This window comes from Rhinatrema bivittatum, chromosome 17 (assembly GCF_901001135.1).
Source record: "Rhinatrema bivittatum chromosome 17, aRhiBiv1.1, whole genome shotgun sequence".
NCBI lineage: Eukaryota > Metazoa > Chordata > Amphibia > Gymnophiona > Rhinatrematidae > Rhinatrema > Rhinatrema bivittatum.
Genome location: NC_042631.1, coordinates 30,769,716 through 30,796,314, shown reverse-complemented (window position 1 = coordinate 30,796,314; position 26,599 = coordinate 30,769,716). Strand labels below are relative to the sequence as shown.

Genomic DNA, 26,599 nt, shown 5'->3' with positions numbered 1-26,599 from the left:
CAGTAATGGAATGGCCCTTTATTAGGGAAAGGAATACCAATCTACCTCAAATATTATGAAGTGTACAACATGTTTGAAAACCACTTTTTATGTGGTAACCTTTTGTTTAATAGACATTTTACTTATGTCAATAGATTTGAGTAGGAAGATCTAAAGTGTGTGTTAGCCTATGTACCTTTTCCAATGAGACGTGCAGGAAGATGTATTATACTTCAATGACTGGGGGCTAAGCTTTTACACTGACATCTCTTGTACATCACATTCATCTTTCAAGCACAGTCCTGAAAGATGAAGGTGAGCCCTTTAAACAGTGCACAGGCTAAAAGGCTGACATCTGCTTCAGGGCAGGTGTTAAATTTTAAGCCTGAGTGAGTGCACACAGCATCTGGAGAAGAACTCACTACATTATTTTCTGCATGCCCACTAAAACCTAATTTGCATCTGATATTCTTTTATTTACATGCACATATGTGTAAATTATAGTGCATACATGCTAAGATCTTCAGAGACTGGTTTAGCAGGCATGCTAAGGACTTAGTACATAGCACTCTATTCCGAGTACATACTAAATGTCATAATCGTACCTGCTAGCCTTTAGTGTAAGGGTAGGCAAATCCAGTGCTGCAACCTGGTTGGGTTTTCAAGATATCCACACTGAATATTCATGAGATGCATTTGCATGCACTGCCTCTTTGCTTTAGTGCTTAGGCCTTGTTGTTACTTTTTTTCACAAGTTAAGTTAACCCATGTACATCAGTCATATCCAGGTTAATGGAATTTCAGCCGCATGAAAATATGCCTGGACTTCCATAACCTACACGGACTTGTCTATGCAAAAACAAGGTGTTTCAGACGGCTGATTAGATCTATGCACATCCTTTACATTTCAAAAGCTGCACACACAGACGACATGCCACTAAAGCACCTAACTGTGTATGCTCCGGTTTTGCCTCACCTAAATATACGCATGCATAATTAGCCGTATAAAAAAATCAAATTCAGTTTGAGGCTTGTGGGAATGTCCATCAGGCGGCCCTTTCTGATTCACAGTCAAAGGGGTTCCTGATGTTTGAAAATCAACTTGTTGTATGTGGACTTCGAAGTCTGCTTGCATCTTTGCGGTTAGGTGTCCTACTGAAAATTTAGCCCCCAGTTTCTATTATCAGTGTGAGTTATTGGATATGTTACCATGATGGAATAAATGCAATATAATCGCATCCCGTAAGGTGGTAGGTGATAAAGTTATTGGTAGCGGCACATGGGAAATAGTGTTGCAGCTTTAATATCCAAAGACAAAAGAATTAGCTCTATTTATGCTCTTGTTGCTATATTCCAAAGGCTGGTATAAACTGTGCAAAGGTTTATTATGCACCTCAGTTTAGAGATACACCTTAGACAGGGCAAATGGGGGTGCAGAAGCATCAGCTAGCCAAATGATAATTCAGGACTTAACCAAGTAAAATATTTATTATTAGTAGCATAGCGTTGGCAGAAGTTTATTTAGTCCATGATTACTCTCGACAAAAAAAACAAAACAAAACAGAAAAAACTCCTGCATGAACCACTGTGAACGATAGAAGGACACAGAAATATCAGCCTCGGGACGCACCGTCTGTGGAACTTGCCCCAGGCCCAAAAAGATCTAGTTAGGCTCCTGCCGCTATTTCTTTTAAATGTCTGAAGCATAAATTTATGTTCAACAGCTGAAAAAAACAACCCAGTTTTTGACTAATTAAATTCTTAGCCACAGGGCAGTGAAACTTAAAACATTTAATTTCAATTGTCTTCGGTAGTTTCTATAGTCCAATCATTAGCAACGATTAGCCATGTCATTTCCTCCACCTATAATGCAATTTCAGTGCGAACCAAAGCTGCTGAAATATATTCGGATATAAGACTCATAGTATTCCTGCCTAGCCTGAGCTCTTTTGACTTTGACGTCTGCAGTGTCTTAAAATACACAGTGTGGGCTGGCAATGACCTCTGTTCCTGTGCTTTAGGAGCACCACCGCAGGATTAACAGGAGGAGACCGTGCACTGCTGCAAAGGTGTGTGGAAGGCTCAGCTCTGCAGTGCTGACTTGTTTACGACACAGCTAGACAAAGAGGCACTACTGGCACTCCGTGCAGCTAGGCATCCTTATCTGAAGAGTAATTATCTTCTCACACTACTCGCCTCACCTGATATAAATGACTTCATCCTCGGAACTTGAAGAATTGCTTCATTGCTACTACTAGAACCTTCATTTTATCTTTCCATCTGGAAGATCACAAAATCATTTGTACTCCCATTAGCTCTCAGGGTTATGAGATTCTTTTCCATTGGGGGGGGGGGGGGGGCAGATGCCACAGTTTGAAACTCTGCTTTTCCAAAACCTGTCAGTGCACTAGGTTTAATGTTCCCAAAGCTGTTCCTTTACGTACAAAGCAAACCACAGGACCGACAAACTCTAAACAATAACTGCAGTCGTGATCAAGAGATAGGAAAGCTTTACTACAGATCATGCTCACAGTTATTCACCCAGCCAAGAAAATCGGGTTATCACCAGACAAAGCCCTGGAGGGAGGGCGATTCTGACTGCAGGGATATTTATGAAATCCTTATTCTAAAGCCAAGACCTTCCCAGTACAAGCTGTTGATTCAAAAGGCAGAATACTTGGGCATCCATATAACGCTCGTTGGTCAGTACCTTGATCGCAGTTGAGTACCATGGGCTGAATTTATCTAAATTTATCAGTTCAGGTCAGAAACAACCCAGAGATCCCATATTCTGGTGATCTCCCACAGATAAGACGAGTTTATCCTGCCAACTTCCAGGTAAGACACACAATTCCTCATACTTAAAATAGGAGGAGAGATTGGGGGTGCAGTTTGCAGATCTGCAGTTCCTTTGCACCCCTGGACCTGCATGTTAATTTCCAAAGGGAAATTCCCCATGGTGCTTCTCTTTGAAAATTTGGGGCTGGCAAGATTATACTCATAAACTGTACACCTGCTTTATCACAGGAGAGCCCACAAAAGGAATTGAAAATGAAATCCCCGCATGCACTTTCCTCTGTGCTCTAAGCACGTCCCCGAGTCCTTCCCCATTGGCCCGCACCTAAGGACATGCATGCCGAGAAAGCATATGTGTACTTTTACTCACTGTACGGAGGGCAGTTTCACCTGTGGGTATTTACTCAGGTCACTACTTCATTACCCAGTCAAATTCCTTTGAAAACAGTCCTCCAGATTGATTAATCTATATTCTCTACTGAGACAAGTTTCTGTAGCTCTTCACTCTTCCAGTCCCAGAAAATGCGAAAGAGACAAGTCTCTGCAGTTTTTCACGCTCAGAGGCCCTTGCATGTCACTTCTCTCTCCTCTCCCACCTATAAACAACCCAATGTTTCTCCAGAGGTCCTCAGAGCTCCTGGCTAGCACATATCAAAAATGCTCATTTAAATAGGGGTGCATGGAACTAGGGCAATGCTATCTCTGAATTACAGTGTAGTTTTAAATATAAACCCACAGTGAGACCACACCTTGAATACTGTGTACAATTCTGGTTGCCGCATCTCAAAAAAGATATAGTTGCAATGGAGAAGGTACAGAGAAGGGCGACCAAAATGATAAAGGGGATGGAACAGCTCCCCTATGAGGAAAGACTAAAGAGGTTAGGACTTTTCAGCTTGGAGAAGAGACGGCTGAGGGGGGATATGATAGAGTAGGGGTGTGCATTCGGATTGACCGCATTAGTAAAACGCAACTCATATTTTTTTTTTACTTAAAAAATTGATTCGACATAAACGATCGGATTTCCCACATATCGAACATAGATATGTTCGATATGTGGGAAATCGCGATTGTTGAGCCAAAATAAAAATATAAACCCCCTCACCCTCCTTAATCCCCCCCCCCCCCCCCGACTTACCACAACTCCCTGGTGATGGAGCGAGGAGTGAGGACGCCATTTCTGCAATCCTTGGCGAGAAGCATGTGACGTCGGCGGCACGTCGAGTGACGCCGGCGTCACGTGATTCCCGGCTCGTTCGCGCCGGACGGCTCGTTCGGCCCAAAAAGAACTTTTGGCCAGCTTGGGGGGGCCTCCTGACCCCCCCAAGCTGGCCAAAGTTCTTTTTGGGCCGAACGAGCCGTCCGGCGCGAACGAGCCGGGAATCACGTGGCGCCGCGTCACTCAGACGCGACGTCACGTGATTCCCGGCAAGTTCGCGCCGGACGGCTCGTTCGGCCCAAAAAGAACTTTTGGCCAGCTTGAGGGGATCAGGAGGCCCCCCAAGCTGGCCAAAAGTTCTTTTTGGGCCGAACGAGCCGTCCGGCGCGAACTTGCCGGGAATCACGTGACGTCGCGTCTGAGTGACGCGGCGCCACGTGATTCCCGGCTCGTTCGCGCCGGACGGCTCGTTCGGCCCAAAAAGAACTTTTGGCCAGCTTGGGGGGGTCAGGAGGCCCCCCCAAGCTGGCCAAAAGTTCTTTTTGGGCCGAACGAGCCGTCCGGCGCGAACGAGCCGGGAATCACATGACGCCGCGTCACTCGACGTGCCACCGACGTCACATGCTTCTCGCCAAGGATTGCAGAAATGACGTCCTCACTCCTCGCTCGATCACCAGGGAGTTGTGGTAAGTCTGGGGGGGGGATTAAGGAGGGTGAGGGGGTTTAATTTTTTTTTTTGCACATATGTACATATACCCAACTCATTGGATTTTTTTTATGTCCATATTGGCCGCAAGTGGGACCCCCTTTCGGACATAAAAAATATGAACATAAAATTTTGCTCTGCACATCCCTATGATAGAGGTCTTTAAAATCACGAGAGGTCTAGAACAGGTAAATGTGAATCGGTTATTTACTCTTTCGGATAATAGAAGGACTAGGGGACACTCCATGAAGTTAGCATGTGGCACATTTAAAACTAATCGGAGAAAGTTATTTTTCACTCAATGCACAATTAATCTCTGGAATTTGTTGCCAGGGGATGTGGTTAGTGCAGTTAGTGTAGCTGGTTTAAAAAAGGATTGGATAAGTTCTTGGAGGAGAAGTCCATTACCTGCTATTAATCAAGTTAACTTAGAAAATAGCCACTGCTATTACTAGCAACAGTAACATGGGATAGACTTAGTTTTGGGGTACTTGCCAGGTTCTTATGACCTGGATTGGCCACTGTTGGAGGCAGGATGCTGGGCTTGATGGACCCTTGGTCTGACCCAGTATGGAATGTTCTTATGTTCTTTAACCTAATAAAAGATCACAGGGACTTAGCACACTGTCATTGTTGGATAAGCAGGATGAAAGGTTTAGACAGGAAGCACAGAATGTTGAGAAGGAGAAACTGAGAAATACAAGCTAAGAACAAGAAAAGAAGTTCTTCCAAGATATTTTTGGAAGAAGATGGACATTCAAAAAGCAAAAACTAGCTAAATTTAAATATTAACTTGAAAGCATGTCAGTTTTGGTATGTGACTCTAATATGGAAGTTTAGAGGCTGATTCACTAAACTTCATGGGCATGGAGACTGGGACCAGGGATGGAACAATAAAAAGTTATATGATAAAGATGGCCTTCATTTTTCTGTAGCAGAAAAGAGGATGCTAAGTGAGAAATTCAGATTATACATTATCAGGCATTTAAACTAGAGAGCAGGGGTGGCAGGAGGTGACCAATGAAATTGGCAGGTCAACCCCAAGGGCAGGTCAGCCCCAAGCAATACAGGAAGTAGGAAGAGAAAGTAACAATCAATCAGTTCTAAAAAGCAGAAAAGGTGACTAGGAAGAGCAGTTGGAAAACTATGACCCAAAAAATGCTCGTAGGCTGGGAAATAAAATCTCCGACTTGCAGGCCCTAATGGTGGAGACAAATTTGGAAATTTTTGCTGTTACGGAGACATAATTCACCAATTCTCAGGATTGGAATTCTGCCAACTTGTTAAGGAAGGGCAGAGAGGACAGAAAAGGGGGAAGAGTAGCTCTTTATGTCAAAAACAATATCCAAGCAACTGAATTGCAAGGGACATGGGGTAGAGAAGAAGCACTGTGGACCATCCTAAAAAAAAAAGAAGATGGTGCTTCCATTTTTACTGGTCTGGTCTACAGGCCTCTGATTCAAACGAAGAACTGGACAGAGATCTGGTTGAAGCAACCCAAAAGGTGGGAAAGAAGGGAGAAATGTTGCTCATTGTAGATTTTAATCTGCTGGTTGTAGATTGGAGAATCCCTTCTGTGGAATCTATGAGAAGTAGAGAGATAGTGGATGCCCTTCAAGGGGCTGTGCTCAATAAATGGTAATGGAACCCATGACGGAGGGTGTGATACTCGACTTAATGCTCACTAATGGGGACAACATCTCTAATGTGCCCATCTGAGCACCAGTGATCATCAGATGGTATGGTTTGATATCACAAATAGAATGCAGAAAAGTCACATGAAAACCTGAGTTTTGGATTTAAAAAATATGGTCTTTACTAAAATGGGACACATAGGAGACAAAGCCACTCCTTGGCTGGATAAATCGGAACTTATCCAGATAAGGGCAATATATATTTGAGTGTATTTTTTTTACAAGCACATGCATGTTGTCAGGTACTTTTAAGCTTATAACATGCATGTCATATATGCACAGGTTATAATGCAGCAGACATTTTTGCGCCCATATCAAAGCGTATATGAGCGTGCGCAGGAGTTTGAAAATGATCCTCCCTGATTTTAATGGTAATTTTATTAGAGAAACAAAATGCTCCATAAACCACCTATGATTCCAACTTTTGTTAGTATTTCAGAGCTGATGAAGATTATATGGTACTCGTCTTTTTGTATATTTATAATTTTAACAATTACTAGAGGTTTCACTGTAAAGTATATATTAGACACAATAGTGACATATACCGACAAATGGTTGAAATAGCACAAGTTTTACACTTGTGATCAGTAATATATGGCACTACTTTTCATAAGTGTCAAGCTTACTCTAATTCAATTATTTTTTGTAGAGGTTTCATAAAGGCCCAAATCTTTCTGAATTCTTCATGAGAGGTAAATTTAGGGTTTGAGCAAGACAAGCAAAGGATCAAAATCTTTCCTTAAGCCTTAATTAGTTGAACAAAGAAATTATGTAAACTGGATTTCACTCTGTACTACAATTGACATGGACTAAAACAGGAGTTGCCCAATTTGTTCTAGGGATGTGAATCGTGTCCTCGATCGTCTTAACGATCGATTTCGGCTGGGAGGGGGAGGGAATCGTATTGTTGCCGTTTGGGGGGGTAAAATATCGTGAAAAATCGTTAAAAATCGTGAAAAATAGAAAAATCGAAAAACCGGCACATTAAAACCCCCTAAAACCCACCCCCGACCCTTTAAATTAAATCCCCCACCCTCCCGAACCCCCCCCCAAATAACTTAAATAACCTGCGGGTCCAGCGGCGGTCCGGAACGGCAGCGGTCCGGAACGGGCTCCTGCTCTGAATCTTGTCGTCTTCAGCCGGCGCCATTTTCCAAAATGGCGCCGAAAAATGGCGGCGGCCATAGACGAAAAAGATTGGACGGCAGGAGGTCCTTCCGGACCCCCGCTGGACTTTTGGCAAGTCTCGTGGGGGTCAGGAGGCCCCCCACAAGCTGGCCAAAAGTTCCTGGAGGTCCAGCGGGGGTCAGGGAGCGATTTCCCGCCGCGAATCGTTTCCGTACGGAAAATGGCGCCGGCAGGAGATCGACTGCAGGAGGTCGTTCAGCGAGGCGCCGGAACCCTCGCTGAACGACCTCCTGCAGTCGATCTCCTGCCGGCGCCATTTTCCGTACGAAAACGATTCGCGGCGGGAAATCGCTCCCTGACCCCCGCTGGACCTCCAGGAACTTTTGGCCAGCTTGTGGGGGGCCTCCTGACCCCCACGAGACTTGCCAAAAGTCCAGCGGGGGTCCGGAAGGACCTCCTGCCGTCCAATCTTTTTCGTCTATGGCCGCCGCCATTTTTCGGCGCCATTTTGGAAAATGGCGCCGGCTGAAGACGACAAGATTCAGAGCAGGAGCCCGTTCCGGACCGCTGCCGTTCCGGACCGCCGCTGGACCCGCAGGTTATTTAAGTTATTTGGGGGGGGGGGTTCGGGAGGGTGGGGGATTTAATTTAAAGGGTCGGGGGTGGGTTTTAGGGGGTTTTAGTGTGCCGGCTCACGATTCTAACGATTTATAACGATAAATCGTTAGAATCTGTATTGTATTGTGTTCCATAACGGTTTAAGACGATATTAAAATTATCGGACGATAATTTTAATCGTCCTAAAACGATTCACATCCCTAATTTGTTCCACAGTTCCCCATGCACCACATCACCCATTGAAAATGTAACTTGTAAACTTACCCTGGAGATGCCAACAATTTGTTCATCAGGCAACAAGCTAATGCGTACAAAACAAGATTCAAAGTTAACATCCTCTTTTTCCATCAGGTCCTTCCCCTGGGCCAGAGTCACTTGTAGAGTATTTGAGTACACATTGTAATCCATGTTCACTTCAATCTGACCCACTGTGATATCTTGGCCAAAATTATTTCCTATGGAGGAGATGGAGTTGAGCGAGTCTGTGGAAATAGACCTTTTCAGTGGTCCATATGGCGTCATCTCTAGGTCTTTATTCATCAGCTCTAAGGTCCCGAGCTCATTAAAGTTTTCAAAGGTGTCATCCATCTTGAGACTTGGTGTTTTGTGGCTAGGGGAAATTCTTTCAGTTTTTCTGGCATTGGCAGCTAGATATCTCTGCAAGAGTGAGAAATAAAAAGGCTTCAGACATTTAAAAAATTTGCAAGGTTACTATAAAAACACTTCTACTTTTAAAAGTAATGTTTCATGTACTTTTCTTTTGAGCAAATAAAACCACTGAAGGTTTTGTTGGTCTTTTCAGCTTGATTTGTATTTCTTTGATGTGCACAGTCGACAATCTGTTGAAAACAAGAAAATGAACTCTATGGCTCGCTCATGTATCAGGAAATCATTAGTCACATCCTTAAAAGAAAGTCATACCGTCACTTTGTTGTACATTATTTCAAAGGTTATCATAAGCTATTGAGAAAATTCACTTTTAAGTCATTACTTTTTAACATTTAAGTTGCTACCCAGTAATTTTCCTCTATAACTTGGGATGGGGGGGGAGAACGGTGTTGAAAGGATCAGATTGTGTGGGTCATAGAAGATGCTTTTATAATCCTGGATGGTGGGATAGTAGGACGAGGGTTAAGTAGATGGGGGCCTGGTGGAGTTGAGACCATCGGGAGGCAGGGAGGAAAGAGACCAAGAGGAAGGTTGATTGCTTGGGAGATCTTGATTGGGGAGAGGAGGGTGTAGGGTGGTTATTAGGGCGGTGGGGAATGAGGGTGATTGAAAGGGAGAAAAGCTGATAACAGGAGACTAAGATCCACGGGGAAAGAATTCTGAAGGGGGGATTAGGCGGAGGCTAGGGGTGTGCATTTTCTGGAAATGAGTGTGGACTCCAAACCAAAAAGCCCCATTTTCGGGTTGGTTTGTTCAAATGAAATGAATCCAAAAACCACAAAATGTTTAGGGTTTTTTGTTTCGGGAAATATTGCAAACTATTAGCAGAGTGTACTATTTGCCAAGAAATGTTAAAAAATATATGGCCTTCCCCCATATAGCTTTACAGCCATAAAACAACTTAATGCTGACTGGCCCGCTGAGCAGTGCCATTTTTAACCAGACCCAGCTGGGCAGAGAGCCGAGGAAGTGGTAAGGGGGAGGCAGAAGGCCATGTGGGGGGGGGGGGGGGGGGGAGAGCATTTCTTTTTGTTTACTTTCTTTTATTTTGGTTTTAATTTAATGTTCATTTCAGGTCAGCAAATGAATCAAAATGAAATTAACATTAAACAAACAAATCCCTCAGAGAAAACCCTGAAATGAAAAAAAGAAAATTTGCCCAGTGGATGCAGAGAGGTCCCCATGTGAGCAGCTCCCCTCATCCCTGCTCCTTCTGTGGGCATTAAGTCCTTAGACTATCCTGCCCTGTAACTTTGGGCTGGTTATCATCATAGGGTAGCAAAACTAGGTATTTATTTATTTATTTATTTTAAGTTTTTCTATACCGGCATTCGCAATAGATATCGCATCATGTCGGTTTACAATTAACAAGTGGATAGGTAACAAAACTCGGTAAAAAACTAACATTTATCTTAATAATAATAATAATAACAGTTGTAGTAATAATAATGATAAAAAACATTAAACAAGAGAAGGTTAAGGAATGCAGTTACAATAAAACAAGGGAGTAATACAACTTGGAGCATAGAAAAGAAGCTGGGGATTAAATAGAGAGAACGTAAATGCCAGTCAATGTGCTTAAAGCATTAATGAATTGTCCTTTAGAGGTAGGGATATTGATTATGCGGTAGAGGTGTTGGTGAACAGAGTGCAACCGCAGGTTGCATAACATTATTTTAGGTAGCGTTCACAGCCCTTGGGGTCGGGTGGATGAAGTCATAGTCATAGTGACTATGGGTGTGATCCTACAGAGTTCCAGGAGCAGCCCTAGTACTTGGCCTCCAGCCAATGACCTTCAAAGGAACGACTGGATTAAAAATTGGGGGAAAAAATCCTCGGATAGTTCTGAATGAAAGCTCAGGGCAGCAGATCCCACCAGATGGGTCCAATTGAGCTGGAAGCCCAAAGAAGAGGAAGGAAACTGCTAAGTCAAAAAAAAAATTAGAGCCAGGATTCAAGTCACTGTGCCCACTAAGACGGTGACTTTTAAACTGGTGCGAGGAAGTGCATTGGCGAGTGAGCATTGGCCCGCTCCCAGGGATGCAGCTGTTTTATAACAGGCAAGCATATATGTGCTCGTGTTATAAATGAACCTGGCCGCTCTTACATGTGCACGCAAATCCTGCTTCTAGGGCATAAATGGAGGGATTTTTAAAGGGGTACATGCCGATGCCATTCCCAGTTTGTTCACTAGTTCACCCACTTACCAGCTAGGTCCTGCCAAACCCCCTAGTCTGATAGCCTTCATTGCCCACCATGTGGCCCATACTCAGTTACACCTCTCAGATCTTTCTATTTTTAAACTTTTTAAAACTTACACCTCGTCAGTAGCAGAATTAAAGTTACGCGGGAGGGGACCTCGGCGGGTGCTGGGGCGCCTAAGTATTTTACGCGCACATCTCTTGGCCGTCCCCCAAAATGCCCATGCCTCACCCAGACCACGCCCCTTTTTGGAAAGACGTGAGATGTGCATGTCATGGGAGATAACGTGCGCATCTCAGGAGCTGTTAAAATTCTCTTGGCACGCACCAGCCCGACATGTGCGTGCATCTCCCTAATCTGGCACACGCCAGGCTTTTAAAATTCATCTCTATGTCCTTTGGGGGGGGGGGGGGGGAGGGATGGTGAACTAGACTGTGAAATGCTAACAGAGATTCGACAAGCTACTAAAGTGGAAACAAATATTAATGGGAGACTTCAATTATCCCAATATTGATCGGGCGAATGTCTCATCACACTAATGCTCTCCTAGAGCAAAGATACTGCAGAGGTGCCCACAAAATGCAGAAGAGAGGAGAGGGCAGAATTGAGGAATTCTTGGTCAAGCAGTGGATCCCAGGTATTTCAGGGGAACCAAGGAAATAGGATGACCCTTTCCAGTTTGCATTGCTAGATGGTGCACTGCTTTCAGCTGTTATGGTGGGTGATTCAGAAATGTAAATAAGTTATCCCCAAGCAGCTTTGCAATTCACTCAAGGAGAAAGAAGGGAATCTGAGGTAGAGATTAAGGCACCACAGAGTCACAGATTTACTGCCTTCAGTTGTACCAAGTGCCACACGTGTGTGTTTGTGTGTGTATGTATGAGTGTGTTTGTAACCCCTGGTAAGGGCACATAACATAAAAATACATGTGCAGAGGTGTTCTGATTTTCCTAGCATTGGTCTATGGGTTCACAAATGAAAAAATGGTTGAGCATATGGTTTAGTGGACCAGACTTCCAGAGGCTTCTTTCAGTGATCCTTCTTACTGGATAGGGAATCTTCTCCCTTCTGTGGTTAAGCAGAATACTCCTCAACTACTCAGCAGATCACAGTTACTACCACCTCTAGCAAACCCAAACCCTACTATTAAGAGTCCGCTCCACAACTCGTTTGGTGGCTTCAATACTGCCAAATATATTCGACACACACAAAAAAGAGGGTGTCTTTACAAGTTCCAACAGAAAATTGTTTGACAATCCAGTACAATTTGTCTGAAAAAAAAAATCACATCAGAAGCCGGGATAAATGATGAGACTTCCAAGGTGAGCAGGTCTCTTTTGTGAGGTTTCCCATATTTTAAATTTACTCCCTCCATTTAAAAAAGATTTCTCCACTAGATTCTGCACCAAGAAGCAGAAGCTCAACTAAAAAAAAAAACAGATCAGAAATGTGCTAATGACAAAATGGTACTCCCCTCTCTGCAAGTCTCAGCCTTTATACCACTAGATGACCTCCTATGACATCACCAAGGCTTAAAGGCACAGTCTCCATTTTACAACATCTATCTCTGAATCTATTGCAACACATTGATTTATATATGTTGACGTTAAGAAAACATTAGGTAGTAATTAAGTACATACCATGAAGCCCTTTACAACAAACGTTTTGTTTTTATTATTATTATTTAAAATATTTCAATACTGCCATCTCAGTCATTACAGATGACTCAAGACAGTGTACAAAAAATAAAAAATAACCATTCAGTGCAGTGTAGAATACAACAAACATAAAACATTATTTTGTTTTTATTACTTGTTTTTTGAATGTTGTAACCCACTTAGCTTGGCTGATTCATTATAAGAAGGCTATAATTGTTTTTAAATAAGTAAATCGAAGCATAAACTAAATTAATAAAAGTTATTCACACACACACACACACACACACACATATACACATTAGGGATGTGCAGAGGCAAAATTTTCATTTTAGTTTGTTCATTCATTTTGTCGGTCACCGCCATTCATTTCCTTCAAATGAAAAAATAATAATAATAATTTATTTGTTTCCCATTAAAGTCAATGAGGGAAGCAATGAACCCTATTTTGAGCTTCAAAACTGGGGTTTTATAATTAATTCTAATGAAACTTGTGGGTAGCTAACATCATAAGGGGGACGAGAACTCCAAGGCACCATGGCAAAGTGGCACCAAAAGTGGCATGAATTGTCTAAGGCATTGTAAAAGGGCAAAAAGGTACCAGCAGTGGCAGGAGTTCTTCATGGCATTGTCAGAGGAGCAAAGCTGCATCAAGAGTGTCACCCCAAGACTTCAAAAAAGGGCACCAATAACAGTTGTAGCACGAGAGAGGCAAAGTGGCGCCAAGAGTGGCATAAACATTTTAAGGCGCCGTGAAGAGGGAAAAAAGCAGAAAAGGTACAGAATAAAATCCCAGGTAGTGACAGAAGGGCAAAGCAGAACAAAGAGTAACAGGAAGATCCAAAAGTTCCATGAAAAATGCACAGCAGCCACCCACAGTGGCAAGAACTCCCCAAGATGTAGAGTCTGCAGTATGGCAGCAAGGCTGAGTGTTAGAAAGATCTCAAGGTATAGCATAAGTGTTATAGCAGCAAGACAGAGTGGCAGCAAGATCCCAGAAGTTTGGGATATGGCAGAAAGAACCAAAGGTGTAAAGTCTGTGGTATGGTAGCAAGGTTGAATAGCATCAAGACCCCCAAGGTGTAGAGTCTGGCAAGACCACCAAGGTATATTTTTAGGAGCAGGGCAGCTTCTCTCCTGTCTACTTTCCCTCTTCTCTTGATTCGGCACTGTCCTGGCTACTCCTCACACAGGAATTTCTTAGTTGCTATATTTACTAGTTGTTGCATTTTAACCATTCAAATGAGTGCACATCCCTTATACAAGCAAAAGCAACAAAATCTGGCCCTTTTCACAGACTTGGCTGGTTCCTGTGGAATCACAGAAAATCTGGGGATGGTTTGTAGGAGACTATGGCAACGGCTGTCTAGGAGCACAAAAGTGCAACTCTCACCTTTCTGCCCTTTCCCTTCCCTGATGATCATCCTTTCTTCCCTGCCTATTTCCCGCTCTCCCCACCCAATCAGGGCCAGTACCTGCTGAAGGTAGGCCACATCCTCCTCCTCTGATGCCAGAACGTAATTCATGCTTTGAAATACATGGCACTATGTTGTCCATTGCAGGTCAAAACTCAACTCTCTCTCCCAGATGTAGAGAAGTTGCCTAAGACCCATCTGCTCCCCTCCTTCTCCTACCAGCCTTGATCACTGGGACATCAGCAAGGCTGAGACAGTGATCAAAAGGAGAGTGGAGGAGAAGGGCAATTGGAGGGTAGGGGGTGAGTGAAAGAATCACAGGTGAGTGGAGGGGGGTGACTGAGAAGGAACAATAATAGAGGAGATCAGCTGAGGGTGGAAATGATGGGTGAGAGGGATCTGACTGTGGAAAATGACTTTTTGTTATATTTTGTTATTTAATTACATTATTTAATGTCCAAATTTATACAAATTTGTCACAGAACTGATATTCCAGAAACTTTGCCACAGAATTTTCTAACTTGCCTCAGGAAACTGGGGACGGTGATAGATACAGAGCAGAATGGAAAGATGTGTTTTCCTTTCCTTAGATGCGTTGGGGACCTGGATCCCTAGATTATTTATACAGTCAGCAGAAAGCCAGCACCACAGGAGAAGAGGCTACCGTGTGGGGCAGGGACCCCTAGGGGCAGTGCTGTGTGGAGGGGCGGGAGAGAGGACCTGAGATCAAGCTTTTGAGGGGTGGTGGGGTGGGGAGGGCGATCCTGCTCTAAACTGGAAGCCCATGTGGAACAGGGAACCAGAAGTCTTCCTGTTGCCTGGAGACTTCGCCCCTCCCTCTGCTCCTCTGCCCTGTTTTCTCTCTTCCTTACCACTCTTACTTCTCCCATCCCTCTCTCCTCTCCTTTGATATTTGGCTAGATCTGAATGCCTCTTCTCTCACCACCTCCTCTCACTCCTCTCTTGCTGCCATTTCCAGATTTCATTCCTGGAATTCAGCCTCCCTCTTCTCCCAATCCTTCTCCTTCCTTCTGAGCATGAACTAAATCTCCTCCTGTGCACCCCACCGGAGATAAACAAGGGATAAAAAATTACTATTGGGGGAAGAGTCTAAGAGCTCAATTTAGCAATATAGAAGGCAAGCAAATTCATTATCGTTATTATACATTTTATTATTCCAGTTTCTCTGGCTAAAGATAAGCTTCTACATCACCCCAAGGAAAAGATTTAACCTAACTTTCCAACAGTGACAGTGGGGATTTATTACTGCTCTGGTGTTAGTTTATGACATCAACGCACATTTTATCCTCACAGCCAGAGCCAATGGGGACAGAGGCAGCCATGCTACAAAACAAAGATGACATTGAAGAGGTATTTAATTATAGTGATTCAGTACTGCAGAGATGCACTTGCGTGCTGTACAAGGACTCCAAGCTACTGCCAAAGATTCTATCACTTTAAATGGATTTCAAATGACTCACAGGATGTCTGGCTAAGAAGAAGCCCTGATGTGATTGTGCTGCTCCTTGCCAGTGGGAGATCTCAGGGCAATAAGGCACAATGGCTCTCATTTTTATGATATATTTTTAATAAAAGCTCCCTTTTCTTTGACATTTGCTGTGCACACAAACTTTATTAGATCAATAAGACGCAGGCCAGGGGGGTGCTTCAGCCTGTGCAGTGGCTATGAAAAGATATCTCGGAGCCAGGGCTTTCCAAACCTGTGCTGGGGACACCACAGTCCTTCGGGTTCTCAGGATATTCACCATGAATATGGCAAGAGATAAATCTGCATGTATTGGAGCCCCAGCATAGGCACATCTCATGCATATTCATGGTGAATATCCAGAAACCCAGATTGGCTGTGGTGTCCCCAGAAGAGGTTTGGGGGGGATCCCTGATCCAAGTTTGACCCTGCTCCGAAAAGTGTAACCCTTAGATCTATAAGAGATGGAATCCTTAACCTCTATCCATTCTGTATAACAATCCCCATTCGCTTCAGCGGTATGAGTTGTAAAAAGGTTTGGGGGTTGTACCTTTCAGCTATGACAATGTCATCAGCGTGACACCGTGTGAATATAAATAGTAAAACTTGCAGTGATTGCCCAGCCTTCTTTTTGTACAGGCAGCAGGAGCAGACTAAAGAATTAGCTCACTAACTGTATTCTTCTCCTACGCCTAAGGTCTTTCTTTCTAAAGAGCCCCTAGGAGGAGAATGGGGAAAGGAAAATCCAATTTTCTGACACTTTCAGAGACCGATATTCAAAGGGGATTTGTCTGGGTAGCATTAAGTTATCCAGGCAAATCCTGAAATTTAAAATTCCCGCCCTGACGACCAAACAAATTTTAGCCGAGTAATTTTTTTACCCGGGTAAAATGTAGAAGAGTAGAGAGAGGAAGGTGAGGGTGTTCCAGGGTCGGCACTGCTGAAACGTAGCCGGGCAACGCCGATATTGAATGCTGCCCAGTTAAACTTGCCCCGGTAAGCCTGGTGGTAGCAAACGCTGGCCTAAAGCTAACGGGGTATATTCAGCAGGAGGCTCATCTGGGCAGCCCTGCTGAATATCCTGGCTAACATCACCCACAACTTCTCAGTCACAGTACTGCTCAAATTTGACCTCTCGGTGTTTAACTTAACTCAGGAGAAAAGTGTTGCATCTACCTGAGGGCAAACTGTACCGGATTGTCAGAGAATGAATTCTTGCAGTAGGCGAGATGTTTTCTTCCGAACTAAATTGCTACGGTCTGTGAATCTTGTGCACTGTGGAGCCTGTGGCTTGGAGAATGTTAATTACCCCATTTTCGTGTTTAAATAAACTGGCACAACGGAACCACCAAAAGAGACTTGGACAGGGTGCCTCTCTCAGGGTTTGGGTCCAAGAGAGGTAAAGATTTTAAGCTTGATTGTTTGTGTCAGCCTGAAGAATCCAATTTCTGTCTTGAGCCAATGTGTATTACCAGCCAGAGAGGAGAAGTCTCCTTGGGCTCAGTTCACTACACCAACTGCTTGACCACATTCTAAAGAACCAGAGGAGGATTTGGAACCCACTCAGAGTCCAGGTTACCCGTTAACTCCACTTCATCTTAACACGCTGAGCTGGTTCTGGTTTAACCCCCCTCCCCCACACAGAACTTTTCTTCTGGAACCTGGGATCTGAAGTCCCAGTGGGATGCAACAAAAGATTGAAAGCAACAGCTCAGACAAAACGGAGCCGTCTGTAACCTCAGCTTGTATCATTTGTTCAGAAAGTAAAGTGCAGAGGCACAGACTACACACAACGTTGTTTTCATGAGGTCATTGACGTGTTCTCTGAAAGAAAGGCCTTGGTCCTGCTGACTGTAGCATCAAAGACAGCAGTTTGCAGGCTGCTATTTGAAAGCTGCAAAAACCCCACTAGGAATGCATGAGAAATACATTTCTCCTTTTGCAAGAGAATTTGCTATCTTTTTTTTTGTCTCTTGCAAGACCTGTCTCTCAAAGATTTCACGGTGAAAGATTCAACAAAAACTGGTAAACCCTTTTCAGAATTAATACAAAGCCCTTGCAAAAATAAGACAAACCTCCATGGGATTTAGGGGGTCATTTTATAACAGTTTTCCTAAATTAGGCAGCAAAAACGCACTTAAGTTACACCAGTTCTTACAGTGGACTAACACATTTAAGTCCACTTTGCAAGTTATCCCACCAAATCTAACCCTACACAATCATACCTGCTGGTATGCGCACAGAAAGGTTTGGGGGAAAATGTGCATGTTCAAAGCCCTCCCCAACTTCATTCCCAAGGAACACCTCCACCCAGTCTGAGCTGCATGAACAGCGAGCAGGCACGCAAGCTTACAGGCATGGCGGGCGGACAATTCTGGGGAAAGGTCATTTCCGCAGGAAAAACACCGCTGTACTCGCAGGAATGCCTTGAACTTTACCATTACCGGGGATCAGTTTGCAACACCTTGCAGAAGAAAGTCAGCAAACATTGAACTATGCACCTAAATATGCCAATTTTTCAAACAAATTTACGTGCAAGGGTTCACGTTTAGAATTTTCCCACTAAAACTACCCGCACACAATTACACCTGATCATCTGTGAGTAAAGAAAGTATGCAGCTAAGTCCAAAAGCCCGCTCCCCAGATCTGCCCCAGGGAGCGCCTCCACTTACTCGCATGTTTACCCAGGGAAATGGCTTTGACAGTCTCCCTCTTAGGGCTTAATTTGCAAACAGCTCGCCCTGAATCAGGTGCCAGAAACCATGCATAGGTTAGTCCAGTTTCCGAAGTGGGCCTGTGTGTGTTCCCCCTTGAAAATGATGCCACCAAAACTGCCTGCGCACGATTCCACTTGCTGTCGTGTTTAGGGAACATTTTTGAGAAAATTCACATGCCTGCTTCTGAAAATCCAAAAGTATAAACATTAAGTCCTAGCCCCTCCCCAGGAAGGTCTCCACTCAAACCAGGTAAACTTATGCATGAACAGCACACGTGGCCTACATTTACCCATATACAGAGAGGGACATTCTGTTAAAAAGGCCATGTCTGCGGGTAAAGCACCGTTTTAGCCACAGAAATATTTTTGAAAATCACCCTGTTAGGGAGCAGTTTTCAAAGCCATTCATTTAAGCACAAGTTAATGCATATAAAGAATTGTTATAAATTTACACAGGGGGTTGTGCGCATCAAAAGGATGTGCCTGACCCGATTTCATGCATCCTCTTATGGGCACCAAAAATAGGCATACTGGGGATGAAGGGGCGGAGATGAGATTTGCACGGATACTTTTGATATATGAAAATATGCACATTGTATGCCAAAAAAACTTTATTAAATAGTTAAAAAAAAATATGCACATAAAACACACACCTCCCTGCCCTGTGTCTGAGCAACAGCAGCCCTAGATGCCATAAGCAGCTGTAAATTAGAAGTCTCCTAGGCAGCCCAGCTATAAAAAATATTCATCCCCAAACCCCCAATAACAGGGGATCTAACTAAACATATCTGCCTGGTACATGAAAGATTTTGAGGGCCATAATGACACCGGTTCGAAAAGAAACTCTTTGCACAATTTCTCTTGCACAACCCTGATACAATAGCACCCCCAGTACTTTCCACCCGCGTGGGAGCAGGCTCCAAAAAAAAAATTGCACGTCAGTGTGCGCGGCGTTTTCAAAATGAAATCTCCTGCACAGCCTGTCTCTGCCCTCCCCCCCCCCCCCCCCCCCCACACACACACACGGGTGAAAAAGAACGCATGCTGCTCGCTGCACGTGTAACTTCCGCCCACACGGATGAGGGGGCGGTATTTAGTCTCTGTTTTTATCCGGGTACACATGGGGAGGATTTACCTGCACGAAAAAAACATTTGGTTATTGCCCCCCCCCCGTTAAGGATCATTTTCAAAAGGTGTGAGTGGGAACTCTCTACCGATGCTACGTTCAAAACGATTCCCAACAGAAAATAAAAATCAGGGTCATGCTGCATAATTCAGAGGAGGATAATTGTGCCAGCAGTACAATTGCTAAGAAAAGAGCAACAACATGAGAAGAACGTTGCTGCCTTTTGCTGCGGCGATGAAAGGACACGAGCCTTTCAGATGTATGGCTGGGAGGTGCAGCAGCAATGTTACAGTCACTACCCTAAGTTTTCCACCAAACAACTTTGAAGGGAATTAGATTTGTTTACCTTTTGTCTGACTTCCGAATAAGTGGTTCCGTACTTTTGCTCAAGATATCTGTAATCATAGTTTGGAAAAGGAGATGGCGTGGGGTAGTTCCCGGATTTCCAAAGCTTCCACAGATTTAGCCCGGCTGCTCCAAGAAGAGTCAGTGCACCAGCAATGTAAATCCCTATTTCCCATCCAGATGGACTTTTTATGACTGGAAGGTAAAACACTTCCCGTTAGTAAGGCCTTAGAAAACAGAATTCTGAAACTGAGATTTGCCACAGAGCAGGAATTGCACAAGCAAGATATTCTAGGTGAGGAACAATACTATCCCAATACTTTAAAAATTACATCGGCAGTTAGATCAAAGAACTCCATCATCTGAAACCTTTGCTAGCATCGCCCTAACACATTTAAAAATAGAGAGAGAGCAGGAGTGGCCAGCTCCAGTCCTTAGGAGCCACAAACAGGCCTGGTTTTCAGGATATCCATAATGAATATGCATGGAATATATTTGCAGACAATGAAGGCAGTGCATGCAAATCTATTTTCTTGCATATTCATTATGGATATCCTGGAAACCTGTTTGTAGCTCTTGAGGATAGGAGTTGGCCACCCTTCATATAGAGCATGAACAGTTTGAGAATTGTCTTCAGAAAAGGAGACCTCTAGAAGCAGGGTACGTGGCCATTATAAAAGGTACCACCCAACACAAAAGGGAATCACTGTAAATTATACGACTCATTTGTTATCATATGAACTATGTAAACAATGCTCTATATATTAATTTCATCATACATACACTCTATAATGTGTTTTACAAATGTTTACAATTTTATTATATTGCACTTTTTCCATCATACACAATATATACAACGCTGATATAACATAGATATGGATATATTTGTTTTATATATTTACAGGAGATAATGAGAAATTGCCTTAGTGAGTGTCTGGACTTGCAGTTGATATGTTTGAGTTAAGTAAGTTATGGCATAATCATAGGAATTGGGGTTAGTCTCATTAAATATATGGATAAATTTATGGGTGTATTTATTTTCGATATATACGTTTCAAGTGCTCGTTTTTGATAGAAAAGCTCATGGTCAGAATCAAGAAGTGGTAATAGATTTCCCCTGAGGAAGCCCGACCAGGGTGAAACAAGGACCTTGCGGGTGACAATCTTTGGAATACAGGAATTGGAGAAAATAGGGTGAATACTCTAGGAATAAAGAAACTGGAAAACAATAAATAAATTAAGGATTAAATACAGATCATTAGGGTGAGCAGTGACACATTTTATGGGGTTGAGATTTTTAGAAGGAATGAATGGTGAGTGAGTGTGATTATGTGTTATTATTGGGTTAGGGTTTAGGGTATGTCCGGATAGAAATACACAAAAAAATTTACAAAAATATAAATAGTTAAAAATAATTGGTTGAGGTGTTTGATGTGTGTATATTTGTGATATGTACTGTTTTATATCATGTTTTGATGACATTTTGTATGTAAAGTAATATATTGTGTATGATGGAAAAAGTGCAATATAATAAAATTTATTTAAGGATTTATATATCGGAGGTTCCTGTATAATATACATATTACCCCGGTTTACAATGAACAGTAACTATCGCTTCAAGTTAGCGGTTTACAATGAACATAGTTAATCCAAGAAACAGAATAAAATATATATATATAACAATGCTAACAATTAATAAATAACAATTAATAAATGAAAATAAATGCAATAACAATTAATAAATAATTAATAAATAAACAACAATAAATATCAATGAAAATTGTAAACATTTGTAAACATTTGTAAACATTTGTAAATTTGTAAAATTGTAAACATTTGTAAAACACATTATAGAGAGTATGTATGATGAAATTAATATATAGAGCATTGTTTACACAGTTCATATGATAACAAATGAGTCGTATGATTTACAGTGATTCCCTTTTGTGTTGGGTGGTGTGAGTATTGGGGGATCTGATATTTCTCTCGTAGTTATGTGCCACATTATAAAAGGTACACATTTTTATTCCAACTGCATATAAATCTAAATGGAATTAAAAACCACACCACAATGGAATTAAAGCACACCTAGAAATAAGATCTGCAGAAGATCAAGGGTGAAGATTAGTTCATTGTTTCTCAAGCCAGTCCTGGAGTACCCTATATCTTTCTGGTTTTCAGGATATCCACAATGAATATGCATGAAATAGTTTGCACTGTATCCATTCTATGTAAATCTATTTCATGCATATTCATTGTGGATATCCTGTAACCCAGACTGGCTAGGGGGTTACTGTAGGACTAGCTTTAGAAACACTGGGTAATTAACATTTTGAGCACTGCAAAATGTATTTTTGCCTTAAGATTATTTATTTATTTAAAGTTTTTTTATCTACCGACATTTGTAAGAACATCATGCCGGTTTACATCGAACAAAATTAACAAAAGAGATGAAGTTACATAAAACTAGGGCTAGTAAATAATTCCACTTGAGAAGTGGAGGGTATCGAAAAGAAGTTTGCCAGAATACAGAAAGAAGCATAGTAAGAGAAAAATATTTTGTAAGTCAGATGCATTTTACAGTGCAATAGCAGTAAAGCCCAACAGGGTACGTAATGTTTCAGTTCTTGAGTGTCTGAAGTCATGCTGCCTTCCGCCTCATACCTCATAACCCGCTAGAAGGCTTTGAGTACAGGGCGACAGCGCACTCCCTGCTATGCTTTATCACTGCGTTAAAGTGTAATCACTTGACAGGCAAGCAATAGCAGCACTGCGGGATGTGCACTGAAGTAGAATTGCCATGCGTCCTAGGAGGTGGTCGGCACTTGGCAGAATCGAGCACAGCATATCAACAACTGTAGTTTACGGCACTTGAATGACATATAGCTCTCTGGCCCACTATGCACAATCCTGGGAATTAAATACAAGATATAATAACCTCTACCCTGACTGTACTTCCAGTGCCTCTAAAAATATGACAGTTGTTAATCTGTAACACAGTGTGCGGTTGAGCGGCTAAGAGAAGGTTCTATTGAAAAAACCAAGCCGTTGAGTTTTCAGAACCCATGTCTTAATGAGTGCAACACAGTAAATATTTCTCTTTATTTTCTTAATCCTTAGGTAAAATCTGTCAGGTCTCTCCCCTTCCTATATCTTGGTTAGCCTTAACTGAAAACATTGTTGGACTATTCGACTCAAAAACATGCCACTGTGAATTGCAAAAAACGTTTCCATTCCCTGTCGTGAAACTGAACTATGTGGTCCATTTCCATGTCTGTCACCTCTTCTCTTTTTCTGCCCTTAACAACCACTAATAGCAGTGTAAATCCATGGAATGGCAGGAGGTCTGGTGATGTTCAGTAATTGCCCACAGATTCCCTCAGGCATGCTTCCAAACGCCAGTCACATACTAGAGCAAAGCTGGCGCGTCTCCAAGAAAAATAGGTCTACTGGAAAAGTCCAATAAAATGTAGGCTCTCTCTCATATTATGTTAACAGCTTAGTCAAAGTAGTAGAACAATGTCAGTAAAGGAGACAAGATGGCCAGGAGAAACTCTTATCCCAATACATGTTTCACCTAATGCTTCATAAGTGGAACTGCACCTTAGGAACAAGGACATATAAAAGGCTAAACTTAATCTAGGTCATCCAGTCTGCCCATGGAGGTGTTTAGAGTTGTTTCTTCTGCTCTGTGCAGGGTACCCTTATGAGGTGGTAATGTTACCACAGTGCAATGTTTGGCCAGTTGTGGGGAGGTCCCGCGACCGGCCACACTCACCCCAGAATGCCACCAGCCTGCCTGGATGCCATGCTTTGCGGCACAAACACCGCTGCTCCTGTGCATACATATAGGCATGCATGCGTGCGCCTTCACCAGCCTTAAGGATGCCATGACAAGAAAACCCTCACTGCACCCCCTGATGATGTCAGGCCCTCAGGGCCATTTAAACCCTGCAGAGGCCCTAGATCCTTGCCTCAGCAGCAGGCCCTCTTGCTTTGCAGTGCATGTGCCTTGTCCTTCCTGTGTCTCATCTTGTCCCAGCACCTGCTTTGTGTTCCTGCTGTCTTGCCTTGCCCTGTTTGTGCCCTTGCTCTGCCTTCCTCGCCTTGTCCCTTCCTCTGCCTTATCCTTGTCCTCGGAGTCCTGTTTTGCCTTGTCTTGTCTGTTCAGTCCTGTCTTACCCCTTAGTGTCTCGTCTCTGCCCGTACTGCCTGATTCTCCAGTTCTGACCTCTGCCTTGGATTCTGACTTCTCTCTCTCTCTTGGATTGCTGCCTGTCCTGACTCTTGGCCTGGACCCAGCCATCGTCTGCTCGCTGCCTGCCCTGACCACTACCTGTACCAGGACCCTCTGTGATCGCTCCTTAAGAGACATTTGCCTAAGTCCTGCCGGCTTCTGGAATCCAAAGGCTCAACCTGCGGGGGAACGGGGCTGGTACAAGGGAAGCTCCGGTTCTGGTTCCAGTAAGGGTGTATCTGCCAGCTGTCGGCTTGGGCCTGCTAGACTGCATCAACCATGCCACAGCCTAAAGACTCACATCTGTGGTACTCAGATTACCCCGTTTCTTCGATTCCATCCTTTACCCTTTTGATATTTGATATTATGATATTTTATGCTGCTTGACTCAAGAACACTACTGGCAAATGTGTGAACTGGTGGGAGCACACATTACCCACGTTTTCATCTCTGTAATACTTTTCTTTAAAGGTTCTTTTTTTTGTATAGTTGAGGCGCTATCGGTCTATATTGTTAGGATCCTTTCTGTAAAGCTCAAAATTGTTATCCCAGGATAAGTCTCTGTATTATTTCTTCCTCTCTGATACCGTGCTGTTGACTGATGTTAAACTCTTCTTTCCGCCCTTCTTTGTCTGTATCATTTCCAAAAGTTTCTCAGTAATCAAGGTTTTGATTTAGTTGTTTGTTTTTCTTAAATAGGGTCACCAAACCAATCTGAGGAACCCACAGAATTATTTACAGATTTGTTGAACTGGGTGATGAAACACTTTTTAAAAGCTTTACACAAACCTTCTCAGTAATGCAGCGTGGATTCATTTTCACAGTCTGACAAGCATAACATTGATGAAACTATCAATAAGATTTGTATAAGCTTTTGTTCGTACTGAAGCAGGATGTTATAGTAATCAGAAATGCGTATATATTGATCAAATAAATGGCGGTGCCTTTGTAGACAGGGGAAGGTTATTTTATTTAACAAAGAGGGGAATTTTGAAACATTGCACATAAGGTAGGCAGTAAAGGTGCGTGCGTAAATTATCCCAAGTTTCAAGCCAGCTTCCATGCCTGAGTTCACTTTGAATATTCTCTTGGCAGAACGACGCAATGACCCCAGCTGTCTGGTGCACGTAGTTTTGCCAAGATAATTTACGCGCACGCTCTTTAGAATTGTCCAAGCTCCAAGCGCTGCCCAGACTCCACCCCCGGAATGCCTCTCCCTTATGCACGTAAAAGCACGCACACACAGTGTGCACGCATGTGTATGCGTGTTTCAGTCACACGATTTTCCGAAGGACCATTTCTACAGGCAAGGCTCTACTTTAGCCGCAAAAGTCCCTCTGAAAATGACCCTGAAAGTGAATTATCACAACTGATTGCCAGGTAAAGCTTACGCTCTTTCCTTTCAAATGTTTGCTCTGTATAGCATATTTCACATCCTTAACCTTAATGGGTTCTCTCTTCTTCTACCATATTTTTAGACCTGAGACACTACATTAATATCACATTCAGGCTTTGAATAGCCACTTAACATTTAACAAAAAACAAACCTGCCTAGATACCTTTATTATGAACGCGCTGTCATATCCAAGGACATGCTCTGTGACTTGATTCTACCATCTTAGCTTTTCCACATTCAGAGCCAGCTGAAGGACGTCTACCTTACTGGCTTGGCAGTAGGCAAGAATTGTTCTTCCATGAGCTCAGTCAAAGGGGACGAAATGACAGCTTCTCTTCCTCTTTCTGGTGAGCTTTTCTAATTGCAAGCATTCCCCACAGCTTGGAGATTCATTCCATTTATCAGGTCCATGCACTCTTTTCTGTGCTCTGCTAATTACAGTTTTAGCTGCTGGCAACAGCTTTCCTTTTATTAAAATGTTCTTCTGGCAGTTATCTCTTTTTGGCTCCCAGCTCAGTCGGAACCAGTGCTGGGATCCCGACACCCCGAGCCTTCATTCACAAACTTTCCAGGGATTCCTTCTCCTGTTTGGCATCCCAATGTACTTTAATCCAGTCGCAGCCCTTGGCTAGGGGCTTATATGCACTGGGGCAGTCATGGGCCCCTAAATCCGGCTACTAGACATGACTATTGCAGAGTAACTCCCTCCCCGCTCCGCCACATCCTCAGCCCTGGCTGGTCCGGGGAGTGGAAGACCTGGGCTCCTGGCTCGGGCCCTTCCACTTCCCAGGTGAGCAACCCTGCCAGAGAGCCAGCGGGTGGGCCCTGACAGCAGCTTCCTAATTGAGGGTTTGAGTCTGCCTAGACGCCAGCATAATTTAAAACAAACAAACAAACAAACAAAAAAAAGGTTTTGGTTTAAACCTTACCTGAATTTTGGTAATCCATTCTGAAACTCTGAACCACAAGGTCTTTCATGTTGTGATGTTCCCATTATATAGAAAAAAAAATAAAAATAAAACGTTTCAGTCTCCCCACAATTCGGACAGCCCTTGGCCCCTCCCAACTGCTGCATTTTTCAAGGGGGGTGAGATGAATTCATATAATATTCCTTGTATTGTGACTCTTTCAATGGCCTTTTATAAGTCTATTTCTTTCTGACCCTTCTTTCCAAAATAAGTCTATGAGCATGATTCATGAAGACTTTTCTCCCATTCTGATTTTTATTTTTATTTTTTTTTTGAGGAGAAGACCTTAATACATCAGGCCCTA

At 43.0% G+C, this 26,599-nt stretch overlaps 1 protein-coding gene across 1 annotated transcript in view; it reads right to left on the bottom strand.

The window, feature by feature from the left end:
• Positions 1 to 26,299, bottom strand: part of SYT12 (synaptotagmin 12) — a 115,683-nt gene extending 89,384 nt beyond the window's left edge. The window contains exons 1-3 of the mRNA XM_029583036.1: positions 26,257 to 26,299; positions 19,696 to 19,889; positions 8,345 to 8,737 (exon numbers count right to left, since the gene is read on the bottom strand). Coding sequence (XP_029438896.1) covers positions 8,345 to 8,737; positions 19,696 to 19,889; positions 26,257 to 26,275 — 606 coding nt within the window. The 5' untranslated portion in view covers positions 26,276 to 26,299. The remainder of the gene's footprint in view (positions 1 to 8,344; positions 8,738 to 19,695; positions 19,890 to 26,256) is intronic.
• Positions 26,300 to 26,599: the final 300 nt, after the last annotated feature.